The sequence below is a fragment of the Neodiprion pinetum genome, chromosome 1, assembly GCF_021155775.2.
Source record: "Neodiprion pinetum isolate iyNeoPine1 chromosome 1, iyNeoPine1.2, whole genome shotgun sequence".
Classification (NCBI taxonomy): Eukaryota; Metazoa; Arthropoda; class Insecta; order Hymenoptera; family Diprionidae; genus Neodiprion; species Neodiprion pinetum.
In genome coordinates, this window is record NC_060232.1 from 23,859,741 (window position 1) to 23,876,847 (window position 17,107).

The 17,107-nt window shown below is 39.5% G+C and overlaps 1 protein-coding gene across 2 annotated transcripts in view; it reads left to right on the forward strand.

Moving 5' to 3' along the window:
* The first annotated feature begins 6,140 nt into the window (after positions 1-6,140).
* The window catches only part of vn (membrane-bound neuregulin protein vein), a 271,457-nt gene continuing 260,490 nt past the window's right edge, over positions 6,141-17,107 (forward strand). For both annotated transcript variants that reach the window (XM_046620013.1, XM_046620004.2), the window contains exon 1: positions 6,141-9,028. In XM_046620013.1, coding sequence (XP_046475969.1) covers positions 8,131-9,028 — 898 coding nt within the window. In that variant the 5' untranslated portion in view covers positions 6,141-8,130. The remainder of the gene's footprint in view (positions 9,029-17,107) is intronic.

Genomic DNA, 17,107 nt, shown 5'->3' on the forward strand with positions numbered 1-17,107 from the left:
CTACGTGATTTCTCATCAATCGCTGTTCATGGAACGGAAAAAAAAGTACGGCTCTAATGAAATTCCATCTAGTTTCACCAGTTGAAATTTGATAAAAATCGTTCACCCTGCGCGATGTGGGTACTTCCCTTCTTGGATAAAATTCGCTAATTGTTTTATTTTCCACAGCCCTGTCCATTTTTTAAATGCAAATTTAGATTGTTACAATTAATGCACGGCATTACATATTGCGATGTGGTCGTTCGTTTATAACCCGGCTTACAAAGACTCATTACCATTTTGAACAATCCGTTGTAACGCGAGTTGATAATAATTTTATGTAATAACGAAACGTAATTACGATATACGCCGTGGAGGAGCTTAAAATTATACCACCGCTTGTAGGTCATCTTTATATTTCATAACCCGGGCGAAATTTATACCGCGTGTGCAAATTTTTTTCGAGTACACGTTAGCACGTGTTTACGTGTGTACGATGCTGCGTCCGCAGGTATATTTTCACACACTGGATCACAATATTTGAATTCCTTTGATCTCGAGTCCTGTATGCACGCCTATCGGTGTATCAGCATCGCGAACATATAATGCGCGATCCACCTTGTTGTACGGATACGTGGGTCCGTATGTACATTCGCACGCAGTCGGATGGTTCATTTTATATCAGTCAACTGACAGACACCGCGCGTGATTGCATCCAAGGCTTCGTTTGCAATTCTGGTTGGTTAAATTCCTCCTGTCTGCGCGCGGGCTGCACGGCATATATATATATTATATATAGGTATATATAATTTTATATGTATACATTCGTCCCGGGCTTTAAAAAGCAAATTATATAATACAGAAGCAAATTTAGAGGAAGTGAGACTTGGAAGCCGGAATGTGCTCTTTGTCGCGGTTCCACCTTTGCGTTTTTGCACCGAGAACCCAGATTGATAAAGGAAGCCGTTACACGGAGTGGATGAGAAGCCTACACGATACTCTCTTCAATCCCCGTACCTCGGAATTGAAAATGAAAAATTGCCTCAGGTATGCCGCGTATCACCTTTCACAGAGAGGAAAGTACCAAAGAAAAAGTTAATAACATCCTTTATTCGGTACACGCGCTGACAAATGCTCGTCGTCACTCAATCAACGGTTATTGTCTCTGCTGAAATCAACAATTTTGAAAGAACCTCGCATGTTTTTAACGTGAAAATATTGAATTAAATTTTCTCTCATTCCGCCGAGAGTAACTCGAGTCAATTGCAGAACTTGCGACCGTTCCAACGAGTCCATGACAAAATGATCGCTGTACATCTCATAATTCCTATTGAGGGCACAAAGCAATCCTTTAAAACCTCGATATGGGTAATTTATTACGCTATGCTACTTTTCTGTCGATCAGTAATGCACTGAGAGAGATTTTTAGTTCCGCTTATATAGATACCGCTCAGTCCTTAACTATTTTCATTTATTACCACAATTGAAAAATATAGTTACTATTCTTTCTCATTACGATCACTGTTGCTAGATTTTCTTGTAACTGTTGCAAATATTTAATGCTTGTGCAACAATAAATTGATGTTAAAGTCTTATTTAACTAAAAAAGTACAGTAAGCCTCACAAACTGATTTTACGTTGCAATTGCCAGAAAAGGATCGGCAATAGCGCAAAATGGTTACGCGTACCTCGTTCTTTCTTTACTTTTATACCGAGTTTGCACCCCTCTTTTCGCACGACCTTTTTCTACGCTTTTACCACCACCTGTATAAGGCTCACGTGTTTACGTTCAGACCTCCTATTTCCTGTTCGAATTTAAAAAAATAAAAATACCAAACGAAACAGGAAAGCGATAAAAAAAAAAGCGCGGCGTATTCGAGAACGCTGGCATACTTTCCATCCCGCGGTTTGTACCCCCCGAATAAGTCACACGTAGATGCATGCATATGTGAATACGTGCCGGTATATTCGCCGAGGGGATATTTATGCGTATGGATATTGACACGAGAAATTTACATAGACTCTGAATAATTTTCGTTACTTGCAGCAATATTTTTGAGGATCACCGAACAATTCATAAAAATTCAACGCTTTTTCACGACAAACAGGGTAAGTGACATTTTTTTTTTCCGGACTATAGATGAATCGAAAGAAGAATAGTAAGCCGTAAAGAAAATATTTTTCGTGGTACTTTTCGTTACTTTACAACCAGTTTAATTACCGGAACTAACCATCAAGTATGAGTTAAATCTTGTACAGCTGATACTCTCTTTTTCTGTTGGAATATATTGTTCATTTCACAGTTATTTGTATGTACCAAACTTTTTATAAATCTCGTATAAACCCTGTCGAAATACTCAAACTTTCGAATTGTTTTCGATGGAAGCGTCCGTTAAAAAGAAAAAAAAAAAAATCTGCAAAAACTGTTTTTTCGCGATATTCGATCTGTCCGATAAACTTTCGCGATGATCTTGAAAACGGCCGAGAGAAACAACTGAAACCGGTAGGACTTGGCACTTTAATGAAAAAGTTTTGACAAAAGAATTAGAAACAACATTTCTGACAAACAAAAAATGTATAAAACACTGGGAAAAACGTAATCGTTTAGAGAAAGTAATAAGGGGCAAAAAGTATATGTTTGTCGGTAAACATTGAAAATCGATTCATTTCAGGTAGAACTGAAAGTTCAAATTAAATGGAACATGGCTATTTTTCATGCCCATCATGTCGTTTTGAAATCCTGTAAGTTTTAGATTTTTCTAACCAGCCCTTTCGGAGATCATTGTGGAAATTTGTCGGACTGATCGACAAACCGACATATTTCTAAAAACCTGTTTTTGGGATTCCAGAGGTTCGAAGACGTAAGGATTCGTTGAAATTGGAAAAAGTGATTTTAAATCTAACTCAGTACTTTTCTTAAATCACCAAAGATGATGAAAAGTAAAAATTTCACATGGCAATTTTCCACGCAAAATCACTTGAATTTAAAATTCCGTAAAATTCTTACTTTCTCGTCAAAACTTTTCCACGATCATCGCCCGAGTTTTTCGAAACAGCAATATAAAGATTCGTTGACAAGTTCTTTTTCACATGTATTTCGAATCTTTCAAATATACCCTGAATTCGAACGTCATAAATTCCACTGTATCTGTAATGAAATTTCATTCTGGTTCAATATTCAATTATACACTTCCGCTGAAGCGCGCAAAAACGATACGCCAAAATTCAGCCTAGGTCGAGCGATAGTCGCATTGATTTATAAGGGATCAAAGTTCGGGGCGAAGTTCTTTCGGTCGGAGTTTCTTCTTCGTTTCTGCAGTTACCAGATTCGATTTAACTTGCCCTCTAGCGACTGGCCCGAGGCTGCTGTACACATAACAGCGAGCGAGACTTGCTGTACAACAATTCGCCGGCATTGAAAGTGTTTATCGATAAGCCGAGTGCTAAATTTCATTGCTCGCCACCCGTGGTTTGGGCTTTGCAGTTCGGACTTCGTTGTAGCTGCAAGTCCAATCATCCTTATTCTCCTTAACTTTGACAGGGTAACAAACTTGTACTCCGCGGAATCGCTGATAAACGATTCTCAACCATTTCGGGCAACTTTCCCACTTTTATCGTCATTCGCGTTTCAGTTTTCTCAAATTACTTGACCGGCATGTATTGTCTCGATCGTTTTCAAAGTCAAGTTAAGTCTTCGTATCATACAACCACAATTTCACAGGTATTTGAATCGGCTTGGATCCTGATTTATTCAAATCGTCACGCGCTGGATTGAGAGATCGAAGTTATCCTGCAACAAATGAGGATATTGCTTCCAACGGTAATTGGATATCAGTGTTAATTGGGTCACGTTGAGAATATAAAACAGTTACTCAGCTGCTGCGTAGGAAATGAAGCGATTCGTTATTTGAGAAAATTTTTCAAGAATATTGTAGCAAAATGGCGTATTTTTGCGAGTGGTTAATTAAATACGAAGGCTTAGCTGGAAAGACGATCATGCAATTCACCACGCGAAGTATGAAAGGTGAACTTGAGTTGCCGGACGTAGATAAAACTCGAGATAAACACTGACCTACGTCCGTTTTCCTGCTTGAGACCTACTTGCGGTGTGTATGATGTAACCGGAGTTCAGTCGAACCGCAACCTGGAGATAGAGGATCATCCGTTTTTAATTGTAAAATCGTTTAAACGTTTAAAATCTCCTCGTTTCACGCAGGGTGTTGAAAATTAAAAATCGAGCAACGAATGAGAAAGATGAGGGAACCGGCCTAATCAAATCGAATTTTGAATTGATGGGTACAAAAATAGGTATTATAAATGAGGGTGATCGCCGTTCGCCGTAATAAATGTCTTTCGTATTTTAAAAGGGAGGAAAAACAGGGTAATTAAGGGCCATTATATAACCTCTGAAGAAACGTCGATTCGATAAAGGATAGGCGACACGACGGATTCGTCGCTCCATCGAATTCTCTCAATTGGCAATTACTCTCGGACGAATGCGTTCTAGGTTCACGATTCTAAGTATACGGACTGACGAAATTGAGTGAAAAACTAATATTTCACTTGATCAATTATTTCTTGGGAGAAGTTTGAATGATACGTCGAGATCACTTCATCGGCTAAACAACCTGATAAGGATTACGCTTATTTACAGAAAAAGGATTTGTTCAAGTCATTGAATGTAATAAAGAAACAAATCACCAACCTCAAGTGTCTTAGTGCAAGAAAATCCTAGAAAAATAGAAAAGTAAAATTCTATACGAGAAATAAAATTTTTGTTATGTAATGAATTTGCTAGAGACGGTTGATTTTCTAATACAACCGTCGAGTTGTCACAATGAACTTTTCAACTCTCTCAAATTCGTGTTTAGTCGACGAAATTCAATTTGATTTGTCTGAAAGAAAACAGTTTCTTCGAATTGCGTGAAAAATCGATTTTCCTTGGCTAAATTTTGAATCAGTGATTGGTGTGCAAATAAAAATTTAACCGTACCTGCCTCAGTACTCAAGTTTATCAGGTGATTGCAATGTTAATTAGAATACGTGTTCAGCGAATTCTTTAACTGATTTCACGGTCTCGTCTCGAGACAAGACCGTTAAATTCGGAAAAACAATGCTTCCGAATCAATTCCAAAACAAAAACGGTTTTACCTGTGAGTATAAAACTATCGAATATAATTCACTGGTTCGAAATCGAAAAAATTCCGTACAATTCGATCCGCAGATCTATATCGAGGCTCGATAAATTTTTGCGTCAATCGAGAAACCTTTCAGTATCCAAAGAATATCTTTCCTCGGCGTGGGACATTCAATCTTCGTCTTGAAAATTGTAGACAAAATTCAAAACGGAAGGACATTTCGTTCGAAGTTACTACAGCCACCGAATCGCGCGCTGTGCACTGAGAGAAATTTTTATTTCCGGTTACCGCTCGGTCCTTAACTATTTTCATTTTTCACCACAATCGAAAAATATGGTTCTAGGTAGAAAGTGAAAATTAGTATTGTAGCTGTTACCGGAAAGTCTAGTATCCGTTACTATTATTTCTCATCATCATCACTGTTACTATATTTCCTCGTAACTGTTGCGAAAATTTAACGCTTGCGCAACAATAAATTGACGTTAAATCCTTATTTAACTAAAAAAGTACAGTAAACCGAAAAAAACTGATCTTACGTTGCAATTACCACAAAAATGATCGACGACAGCGCAAAATGGTTACGCTTACCTCGTTTCTCGTAATGCCAACAATATTCAAATAGTTTTTTCAACGATACCTGTTTTACCGAATTTTTCTCAGTGCGGCTTTCGTTATTATCCATTAGAGACAATTGCCGCGTGTCGTCTCCCCGCCCCCGCCTGGGAGGCAGAGAGCTTTCGATGTATTTTCGCGCGTCAAAGAAACGGACGCCGAGAGGGCGAAGGGCGGGAGCGCCGCGGCGCCGAAAGGAAGGAGCGGATCGAGCGACAGAGGAGATCGCGCTTAGGGGCAGCGAAGAGCGGCACGACGTCTCGGAGGCGGCTCGGAGGCGGCTCGGAGGCGGCGGAGGCGGCGGCGTGCGCGCGCAATGCCTCGACCGGCGTCCGCGAGGAGTCGCTGCCTCTGTGGCCGGCCTCGCTCGCGTACGCGGCCTGCTCAGTCTAATTTGAACCGCCGCGAGTGTCCGACTTACGGGGGCACCGATCTTTTCGCCGTTGTCGCACGCACTCCGGGCGCCCACGCAGCCACCGACACGTCGTGCCGCCCGATCGGAGACGAGCATAAGTGGTCGGAGATAAATGATAATCGAGGGGAGACCGAGCAGAGGGAAGAAAACGAGGAGGCGGAAAAAAAATTAATGTCATATCGCAACGGCGACAATACCAAATTATAACGTTCCAAGTCCCCGGGAAGTAAAGAGTAGAAATTTTAAACAAACGCACTCTACGACCTACGCATTATACACCGATTTTAACACCGCACACGAATCGTATACCCTCGACTCAGCTTTCAAACGCGCAGAAAATTACAGACCCCACAGAATTAACGAGCCTGATCTTTTTTTCATCCCTCTATATTTTATCGCCACGTTTTCGACCGTCGCAATCACTTCTCAGTCTCTGTCTATCTGTAAATCCCACTCATTTGTTTTCATTTCCTCGCTCTATTTTTATCGTCGAATATTCTTCGTCCAGATATCCCTTTTTATTTTTTCTCATCAACATCGTCGTAAGTCGGGTATAAATAATCATCGTTGTGTCGAGTGATAAAAATTTTCAAAAAATCTTTGCCACCCCTCCCGATAGATTATTGCGTGATTAAAAAACCGTGAAACACGTTCTGTGACATGGTGAAGAATCGTATCGCAGTTTAATTTGTGCGTGAATTAAAACCAGGATCCCTGCACGAGTTTCTCGTGAAAAAAGTTCGACGAATAATCAAACGGATAATTGATAGAACCGATCGTTGAATAAATTATCGCGAAGTGGTGTCCCTCCTGGAGTGTATAAATCAGGCGTGAGAATCGAGAACACGGTTCGCTCCGATTTTCAACTAGCAGCTCGGCAGACTCGACGATATATTTAAATAGTAACGCTGGCAAAGGGTGACACAGCTCCTCCTTAAGTGCAACGTGATATCCGAGCTAGGCGACAGTGTGACATCTGATGAACGCGTGCGTGCTAACGCGGTGCGTGCCTTTCACCAGAAGGAATATCAAATTTTTCCCAGACTTTTGAAAGAAAAAAAAACCTCCGGAGTTTCATTTTTCGCGCCAATTATTTGCCGAAATTCGAATATTCGAACAACAACCGAAGTCTTGGATTATCGCGAAGCGCGATTCTCGTCCCGGTAGCTTCAGCAGCGAGTCACGTGGTCCGAGAGTCGAAGAGGCGAACAGGGGATAAGAGTGAGGAGAGTACAGACACGTGGATCGTGGAACTCTATCAAAATATCGAGATTGAGCTCACGATGAAGAAGACGGCAATACGGAAGATAAAAGTTAAAAATCCTAAAGTCTGTTTGGAAATTTTAACCACATACCAGTGGTACAACACGTCGTGAACGCGAGATCGATTAGATAATAATAGTAACACATACGCGTATGCACTTTTAACGGAGTGCGTATAAACGTGTGTGTGTGTATATATATATATATATGTATGTATGTATGTATTTATACATATGTATATATATGTATGTATATTTAACGAAGTGTGCGTGTGTGTGTAATATATTGAAGAAAAGTAAATAAATGAATAAATAAAAGTATCTGTACATGTGTGTGTAAAATTTTTCGTGTACGCAATTGGATAACGAGAGTCTAGGAGTGGTGGAAACTAAAATTGTGCGATCGTGCGGGAAAGACGGAAAAAGAGTGAGGATAAGAAGTAAAAGTGGAAGATTCGGAGGCGGAGGCGGCGGTGGAGGAGAAAGAAAGAAAGAAAATCGGGAGATAATTAGACGACGAAAAACGACCGAACTGATTCGATCATCCCCCCCCCCCCTGCACCCGAAAATATATAAAACGATAAATAAATAAATGAATAAATAAATTAAACAACAACGTCAAAGTGCCAGTAGACGGTGAAAAAATTGCCAACTTCTGGTCAAATATCGGGGGGGGAGTGAGGCGGTGAACCCCCCGGGCGAAAAAGCGAAACCAGATTGGATAATGTGGGCATTTCTCTTTTTGGCCGGTCTATTTAGCGGTTGGTGGGGCGCTCTGTCTCTCGCCGCGCCCCCAGAATCCGCCGTTGCGGCCCCTCGGACGTCATCGACGTCAGGAAATACCCTGAGAACGTTGCTGTTCCCGTTGACGGAAAGAAATTCTGAGACCGAGTCGAGACAAGGTCGGGATCACCTGGAACCATATCGCTATAACGCGGTAAAAAGACGCTCGACGTCGCTCAGGCGACGGGAATCAAAATTTCGGTACGACAGCCTTCCGCGACTGAGATACGAGGAGGTCATCGCGAGTCACGGTAAAACCCGGGACACCGACTCGGCGATCTTTCCGGTCGTCCAAGGGCCCGAATCTACGGTCGAAAGACCCCGAGTCGCGAGGGCGGCGAAGAACCGGAAGGAGAGGACGAGGACGAGGGACAATTCCCCGAGGGAACAGCGCAGGCGGGGAAGGAACAAGGAGAGAAGGGGACAGAACTGGTGCCCCGACGTCGACGTCGGGAACAGGGCGTACCTCGCACCGACCGTTTTTGAGGGTAAGGCCAGGAGCATGTCTTCGGCCAGGAAACCCGAGTCCAACTACGCGGTGACCTTTGAGGTCAAGCGGGTATACAAGAGTCAGAGCGGCTTTCAGCCGTTGGTGAAAAACGACAGTGTGAGATTGCATTTCCGGGATAAAACTCCCGGGAAGTCCACCTTGTGCGAAAACAGTGGAATCGACGGAGTGAGTGCTCCGGGTGTTGTACGGGCAAATATCAAAAGGGGCAAAGTGTATCTAGTTTTTGTTAGCCGCGTCGGACCGAGGAACTTCACTATCCTAGGCGAACCGATTATTCGTAGCAAAAAGAACGCCCAGGCGGTTCAAGCCGTCGTTCGACCAGACTATGGTGAGTAAAAATTTAACCGATTACACTGGCCAACAGTGGTTTTGTTGCTCTTGATATTTGAGTCGTCTTCGAAAGATTCGATGTCAACGACCTTAGGAGTAAGCGTAGTTTTTCGAAATTGGCTCTAGTTATTTATTTTATCGACATTTTCATATATGACTCAAAAAAGCAATGTTTAGGTGAAAAATTCGATTTCTTTTTTTTAATATCTAAAGTTTATCAAAAAAATACTATCAATAACCTTAGTTATGCTTACTTTGTTCGGGCAGAAGTATAAAAAATATAAGAAATGTAATACTTTGTTGTTCTCGCCATGAAAAAGAGGGCACAACAAGTTTCTTCGAAAGGGGGGGTATTGGGGTGTTCCGAGAAAAAAAAAATTAAAAAATTTCTCTCAAACACGCATCAAACTTTCGGTAGAGCATCTTATATAGAATATCTCAGCCAAATACGAGCTTTTAATATTGATCTTTTTCCATTTTCCATTTAAATAACAGGTAAAAAAAATTTAGAAAAAAATATATCTCATAAACGTCTGACATATAAACCATCTAAACGTAGATCTAATAAACTATCTGTATTAACAGATTCTTATAGGAAATTTCACGCTCTATAAAAAACTACTGATATAGAACTTTAACCGTTCAAGAGAAATTCGCCTTTAAACATTGAGTCATCTCGAATACAATACTACAATAACATAAAAACCAGAGCCAATCTAATATAATCATAATTATATTCGTAAGTTTTACGTTCTCAAACACCAGGATTCACAGAAAAAATCAGAGCAACAAAAAAAAGTATTTATTTTGTAGAGCTGTGTTATCGTACTCGCGCGAGGCTGAAGTTGGCAGTCAAACGTGTCAAACTTTTTCGAGATGGAATAATGCAACGAGGAAAGGGTTTATTTAACGTTAACGAACGTGTGCTTCGATGTGACGAAATTAAGGTTTCGTTGTCGTTACCAAATTTTAGTCGAGCCGCGTGTGATTTGTTAACTCTTGACAATCGTTATTTGGTTGAACTGAAATTTGACGATAATAACAGAACGTTTCTTTCGCCAAATTCAAATATACGTTTGTCAACGGTAAATAAACTCCTTTCTCCGCGTGCAGTTCACTTTTATCCTCATAATTCTGTAAAAGTATCGGGAACTCAAGGTGTTTTACATAATTTTGATTATGCACTGGACTTCGTTACCTTATGAGCTAATTCTGGCTGCTAGCTTCAGCCTCGTCGTACTCACTTTACCCCCGTTAAATTTTCTCCGACATTTTTCACCCCCGACTTTCACCTTCGCGAAAAACTCTCTTCGCTTAGCGTGAAATTGAATATCATTCAGCATTCCCTGCATATTTTTTTTCACGTACGAAAATTTAACACAATCGATCATTCGCAACTTTACCTCGTAATGTATCCATCGTGTATTTCTTCGCACGTGGTGAATATATCAGGCAATAAACTCTCTCCTGAAAAACCGAAGTCGCTGTTATTTTTTTACCAATTTTTTATCGTCGAAGTATTCATTCTGGATTCGTACTCGTTGAACTACTAATGGATCTTTAGCACCAACGGGTCTTAGAAAAGAGCCATCGCTTTGGTAATTTTTAACAAAATTCCAAGAATATGTTGTCTCGTTAATTCAGATAATTGGAGGCCTGTTTTTTATTTTATAGTTTTTGATACAGAAATGTCAACGTCACGTGAACGAATAGTATAAAAACTGTCAAATTAAAAATCTGACGAACGTGAAACTAAAAAAAAAACAATCATCCAAACGCGCAATACGATGTAAACCAAATTTTTTTTTTCTTTTTGCCACAGAAGCGTATTATATTCCCGGAATAAATTAAAAAAAAATTATCCTGGCGAGAGACGCTTAAAATTTGAACACAAAACTGAAGTCTGCTTAATTGTTGTTTGAAACAAACGTTTGAGAGAATGGGTGATTTTTCTAAAACATCCTAAATATCGTTCTCAGTTACGCGAAAGGTATAAAAATTTGACGTAATCTAGAACGAATTAGCGATATGGTAAAAGAATCGAGCATGGAAGTGGCAGCAGGTTGAAGAGAGCCGGGCGTGTATAAATATATACGGTCATATATCGGGCCGTAGGTGCGTTGATCTGGTGCAAAGCAGCTTCCAGTTGGTGACTAAGCCTTGCAGTGCAGTCTGCAGGGGGGGTCGAGACGTCAATTATAAGGCCTTAATCGGAAACTCGTTGTTACTTCTGCAGTTAGCTTATACATACGTGCCCGAGCACATGAGAGCCGAGTACACGAGTATACTTGTTGCTTGTCTACCAGCCGAAGTACGACTCGCCTTTGGCTACCATACCGCGACTATTGGTGTAGGTATTGCTTTCTACTCATACTCGGTATGGCCATCGATGAGCCTCCGCACTCCGGTGCAAGTCGCTTGCCCCGTGCAATCGGATTGTCTTTACTTAAAAGTAGGTTGTAGTTAAAAAGTCTCGTTCTTTTCTCGGGGGGCTCTTGCGATACTCTTACTGTTGGAGAACACGCGATGAGATAGGTGGAAATTTGAGTTTCGAAAATTTCGTTCAACCCGAGGGGCTGCTCACTTGGGAAATCATTGAACCATTTTACAAAAAATCAAATAGGCAATCGCTAGGAATCGCTGGCAACCCTGCGAGTCGCACGATTCCTCGTTTTCTTATAATTTTTCCAAATATACAGGAAATCGTAGAGAATCGCCAAGAAATCACGAAATTTTCGAAATCGCTGGGAATCGCTAATCCCCTCTTCATGCAAGCAAGCCACATATATATATATATATATATATATATATTATATTTATGAATTTCTCATTTTCAATCTAGAAATCGGTGATTCTTGAAATTTAGGAATCATTCGTAACGTTAGAAGTCAGGAAAAATCACATGAAATCGCGAGTAATCTCATTGATTCAGGCGTTACGAAAATCGCAATCGAAATCACAAGAAATCGATTCCTTTCGGAAATCGATGAACTCGGAATAAGCGAGTGAGCAACCCCTCGGTTCAACCTCTCGTCCCCAACAATTAGCAACTGTTACCTCGGTGTTTGTCTCTTTTGAAATTAAGAAAGCTCTTTCTGAGACGGACAATTTTTTATGATATGGAATTGCATCGATTCATGCGTCACATTTGTGTGATTGAAGTTGGTAGCGTTGCTCTCGCGATGCATGTTTGAGAACAATTTTTGCTTCGCAACATTTGATTTTTTTTTAACCTTAGTCAACCATACTGAACCATATATGCCAATATGCTTCGAAAGCCAACTGCTTGAAAGTCATTTTAAAATTGCAAAACAATGAATTTCACCAGTGTTATGTAAGATAAGAATAAATAACTATAACAGATTGTTCAAATGACGTGAATTCGTTACTCGGAACCGATTTTTTTTTTTTTTTCATATTAATTGGAGACTGAGGAAAATTGGACAATATTTATTCGGATGTCAGAACATATTTAACAACGTGTAACTAGAAAACGACCGAATTATTTGCATAGTCATTTGGCAGCCACTTATATCATAACGATTCAAAAAAGTTCGTTAGATTGAAAGGAATTTCATTCGAGTGCCATTCTATTTACCCAAGAAAGTCACGACAATTTCAGCTTAGAAACTTTTTAGTCGGAATGATTCACGTTTTTACCGATATGAAACGAGTGAATTACATTCCGAAGAATTGCGCAGAATTTCCGAGCACGCACCGAACCGACGGTGAGAGAGAATTGGTATTCACTCCATTATTCATAATCCTTGGTACCCGTGTATTAAAGTATCGAAATGTGACAAAAACGTTCGAGTTTCCGGCAAAAGATGAGCAACTGTGACAGCCTCCTATACAATACATTGAATTTTATTAATTTCGCTCTAATTAAAGTTTACCAATTTCCAAATACGAATGCTGAATAAAATTTGGCAAGATTTGTACGTCGCGAACTGTTAGAACCTGAGGTGAATTTCTCTCTTACCGAAGTTTCGCGGCGAATGTTAAATTAACCGTTCCGTCGACGTTCATTTATACATAGAGATGCGTTGCAGGCGATCGAGCGGTAGAAGCAATCACACCGATATTCCAAGTTTCGGAAACAAATTGCTGTTCTGTGTGCTTTGGTCTGATTGGCTTGCGTCATCGGTCTATTGCGGTTCCGTCAAATTACTAGGAAAATTAATTGGTACCAATTAATATTTGCCGAACGAATATACCGCGCACTTTTGCATGTTCACGTTTCACAAAACTCAAGACATTTCTTTCGAGCAGGGAAAAGTTGGGTAATTTTTAAAATAAGACCGGAGTTTTGCGTCTGTCGAAGAGATAAATTCGATCTTGTACAAATTAGTATCGATGTTGGAAAAAAAAAAAATTGCACTCGGAGTTTCGGTTCGTGGCAAAACTTCATACATTCTATATAAACGTTACTTGGTGCCAAATTTTATTTCGTTTTTTATTCTTACGAAAAAAATTGACGCCAATCAGCGTCATTAATCATTCCTTGACAGATTACTGAAAAAATCTTATTTTCAGGATGGAAAAGTACGGGAATTTTAGATTCCAAAAAGCGTACGAAGCCTGAAATAAAAACTGTGGGTACTGAATTTCCCGGACGCGTATTCAACGTTACGAATTTTTCATAGACTTTCATTTATTCATCCTTTCGTTCGATTTTCTCCTCTTATCTTCTTTTTTCCTCACAATCGAGCCCTTTTCTCCCGCGAGGTCGTCGCGCTCTGCGGAAGGTGAAGAGTTACAGAATGGGGTGAGAAAACTGGCTCTAACTCCACCCCGGGGATGAGAAAAGAAGCATACAAGCCTGCGATAACGGCGTAGGAAAATCAAATTTGCCTCTTTCGAGAAGAGCTTTGCCGACTGTCCAGAAGAAGGAGGAAAATTGCCTGCGGAGCCGGGGAACCGCCCGTTTCAATTAAACGGGACTGACCCAATTAGCTAAGTCTCTTCATCAAACGGAACGGTAACATAAATAACGCAGCGTTCGAGCTTCAGAGCTGATATTGGAATCGTTGAACCTCGTTACGTTCAAAATCCCGTGGAGGAAAATTCTTGGGAAAAAAACAGACCGGGCATCTTAGCTTCTAGGTGGTTGAAAATTTTTTAGGTCAGGAAAGACCATTCGAGTAAATTGCTAGATACTTTGATTGGTTGATATTACGAACAGATTCTCATCACAACCAACGATGATGATAAAGATTATACCAGTTGTAAGGAAAATGCTAAACCGAAGGATAAATTTCGCCGTACGTTCGACGAGATGGAAAAGTGTAGGTTACCTGAATTGAGAGAAGGAAATGCAGTCAGGTCAAAGTTGAACGATACATTCATATTTGCAAATTGCATCAAGTAACTTTCAAATGTACAAACAAATATTCGTAATTGAATTCTGAAGTACCTTTTATTTCATTTGTAATTAATAATACTCAAACGAATTCAGAACTACCTGCCGACCTGTATTTAATAATTCTATGTATCGTTGAAAGGAAATGATGAACGAGTGAGAAAAACGTGATTTGTAAAAGTTTTATGAAGACTCTTTTTTGTACCAAGCGAAATACGGATCAGATTTTAATCGGATTACCTCGCTTATTCAAAAATTCAGGAGGCTGAAGTTAGTAACGTTAACGTAGCGAAACTTCGGGAAGAAAAATCATCATTGTGGAATTTTATAACGACTTTCTTGCAGTTGGATTTTAAAAATATCAGTACTTTTTTTTTTTTTAAATACGGTCGACTAAATTTCAGCCAATGGTGAAGTTGCGAAGTAACGATTAAAGTAACGTTACTAATTTCAATCTCATGATTATCCAGCAGAGTGTTGGGCTTTCCTAGATTAAAGAATGAATTTTCCGAATTGGCAACATTGCGATCCTTTTATACACGGTACGTTGCTGCACGTAACTACTGTACTATACAACGTAGACCTCGAAAAGAATGATTCGCTCATCGCGGCTCTCGTTGGGCTCAACGATCTGATTAATCGTGTCTATTATCGAGCCTAACGAGAGATTAACAATAAACAATAGCGGACGAATTGCGAAAGGTGGCGCCTAACGACTCTGATATCCTGTCGAATTCAGCCGTATGGATTACGTGTACGGGAGCTTTTACGTAATGAATTGGGAGGCACGTATGGAGGTATTATACATACGCACCGCAGACGATATTGCAGGCACGCAAAGCCACAGACTGGATAATAGCAACGGCATTTAAACTCTACACATGTACGTACATCGCGCGATAAATACCGCGACAAGGGATAAAGTAAACAGGGGGAAAAAGTGCCGTTAAAATCGCGACAATCGCCGTGTTTTAAACAACGATCACGGCGTCATTATCCTGGCGCAGTTCAAAATTTGCGACAACGCATTGCGGTAGAAATAACAATAAACTACGATTATAAAATATTTACATTTGAGCGGTGTGATCCCGAATATCATTTTAATCGTATAATTTCATCGGATTAAAATTGTTTTCGGTTTAAAATTGTATCGCTAATTTTTTTTTTTTGCCTCTCTAATAGTCTTAACATTTTCTGGTTGGTAATTCGTTTATGCCGTTGATTATTCTTAGCTTTAATCCTGATCGTAAACTTTTGCACTGGTCAATTTGTGTTTCTAACTTAAGATATGAAGATTTCGATTGAAACAAGGTTTTTGAATGGCTTTCATGTATTTCAAAAACTCAGGTCAGATGTATCAGATATACGGTGAATTCGATTATGTTCGTAATTGCTCATTCATGTGGATATTCGCACATTCGAAATCAGACTATTCATGTAGTGTTCCGTTTCATAAATTTTTTTATTACATAAAACGGATGTTATTGCCTGCGTACAGAAGAGAATTAACGTATTCGGAATATTGGTAAAAACTGTAATTGTTCGATAAAAGCGCAATTTTTTAGTTGCGAGGATTTATTAAATTTAGCAAATATGGAGATAAAATATGTGGAAAGAAATATTTTTTTGAAGAAAGAAAATGTCATGTGATTCTTGAAAAAACCATAAAAACATTAACTTGAATTAACGATTGGAACAACATTTATTCGAATCAGCCAAACATTTGTTCAGTCATAATCGTTAAATTAAGGGATCGTCTCAGTGTGACCCTCCGAAAAATCACTGATTTTCGCGAATTTTTTTTTCAATGTTCAAATAAACTAATCGGTCCGGTTTTTTTTTTATAAATAAATACGTTTATGAAGAATACAAAATGATTTTTTTTAAGTTTATTTATTGAGTGCATCATTGTTGTATAAATTGTTGTAATTTCACGTGAAAAAAAAGGTGCTGCACGGTTTCCACGATGACGGCCGCAATTTTGATCTGAAAAAAAAATTTCAAAAAGATTATTGATCTATAGGAAAGTCGCTATCGCGCTATGGAGGGGTTTTTTTTTCAAATTTGACAAAATGGCGGCGGTTTGAACAAAAAGTGTCGAATGTGGCACTTTTTTTCGACAGTTTTTCGTAAAAAAAAATAGGAAGTTTTCAAAAAAAAAAAAAAAAAAGCTTCCATAGCGCGATAAAGAATGACGTTTAAAATGTTCTCCCGAAATTGGAACTAGATATCTTTAAAACTCTTCCTTTGAGAGTGGAAACCGTTTTGAAAAACACCATTCTGAGAAAAACGCGTTTAAAGATTGAAGTTGGAAAAGTTTATATAAATCGTTTACTTACGATCAATCGGCGATGCCAGGTCTTGATTTTTTTCTTGGGGGTTTCTCTCGTACGTCTATCCGTGGTGGATGTCAAAAACGAACTGAAATGCTTGGACAGTTTATTCTGCAAGGTTATAGAACCTAAGCACCTTAGTACACGCGCAGGTAGAAAAACCGTTCCCTTTCTAAAAGAAACGCTGTAGCGACCGTAATAATTTGAATTTCGATTTAAAAATTTGAGAGAATGCTTAGAACAGTGTATACTATACGATAATGCAAAAAAAAAAAAACAATTTTTTGAAAATTTCACACTGAGACGATCCCTTAAGCGGCATTTTTTTCTGCACTGAGAGAAATTTTTATTTCCGGTTACCGCTGAGTCCTTAACTATTTTC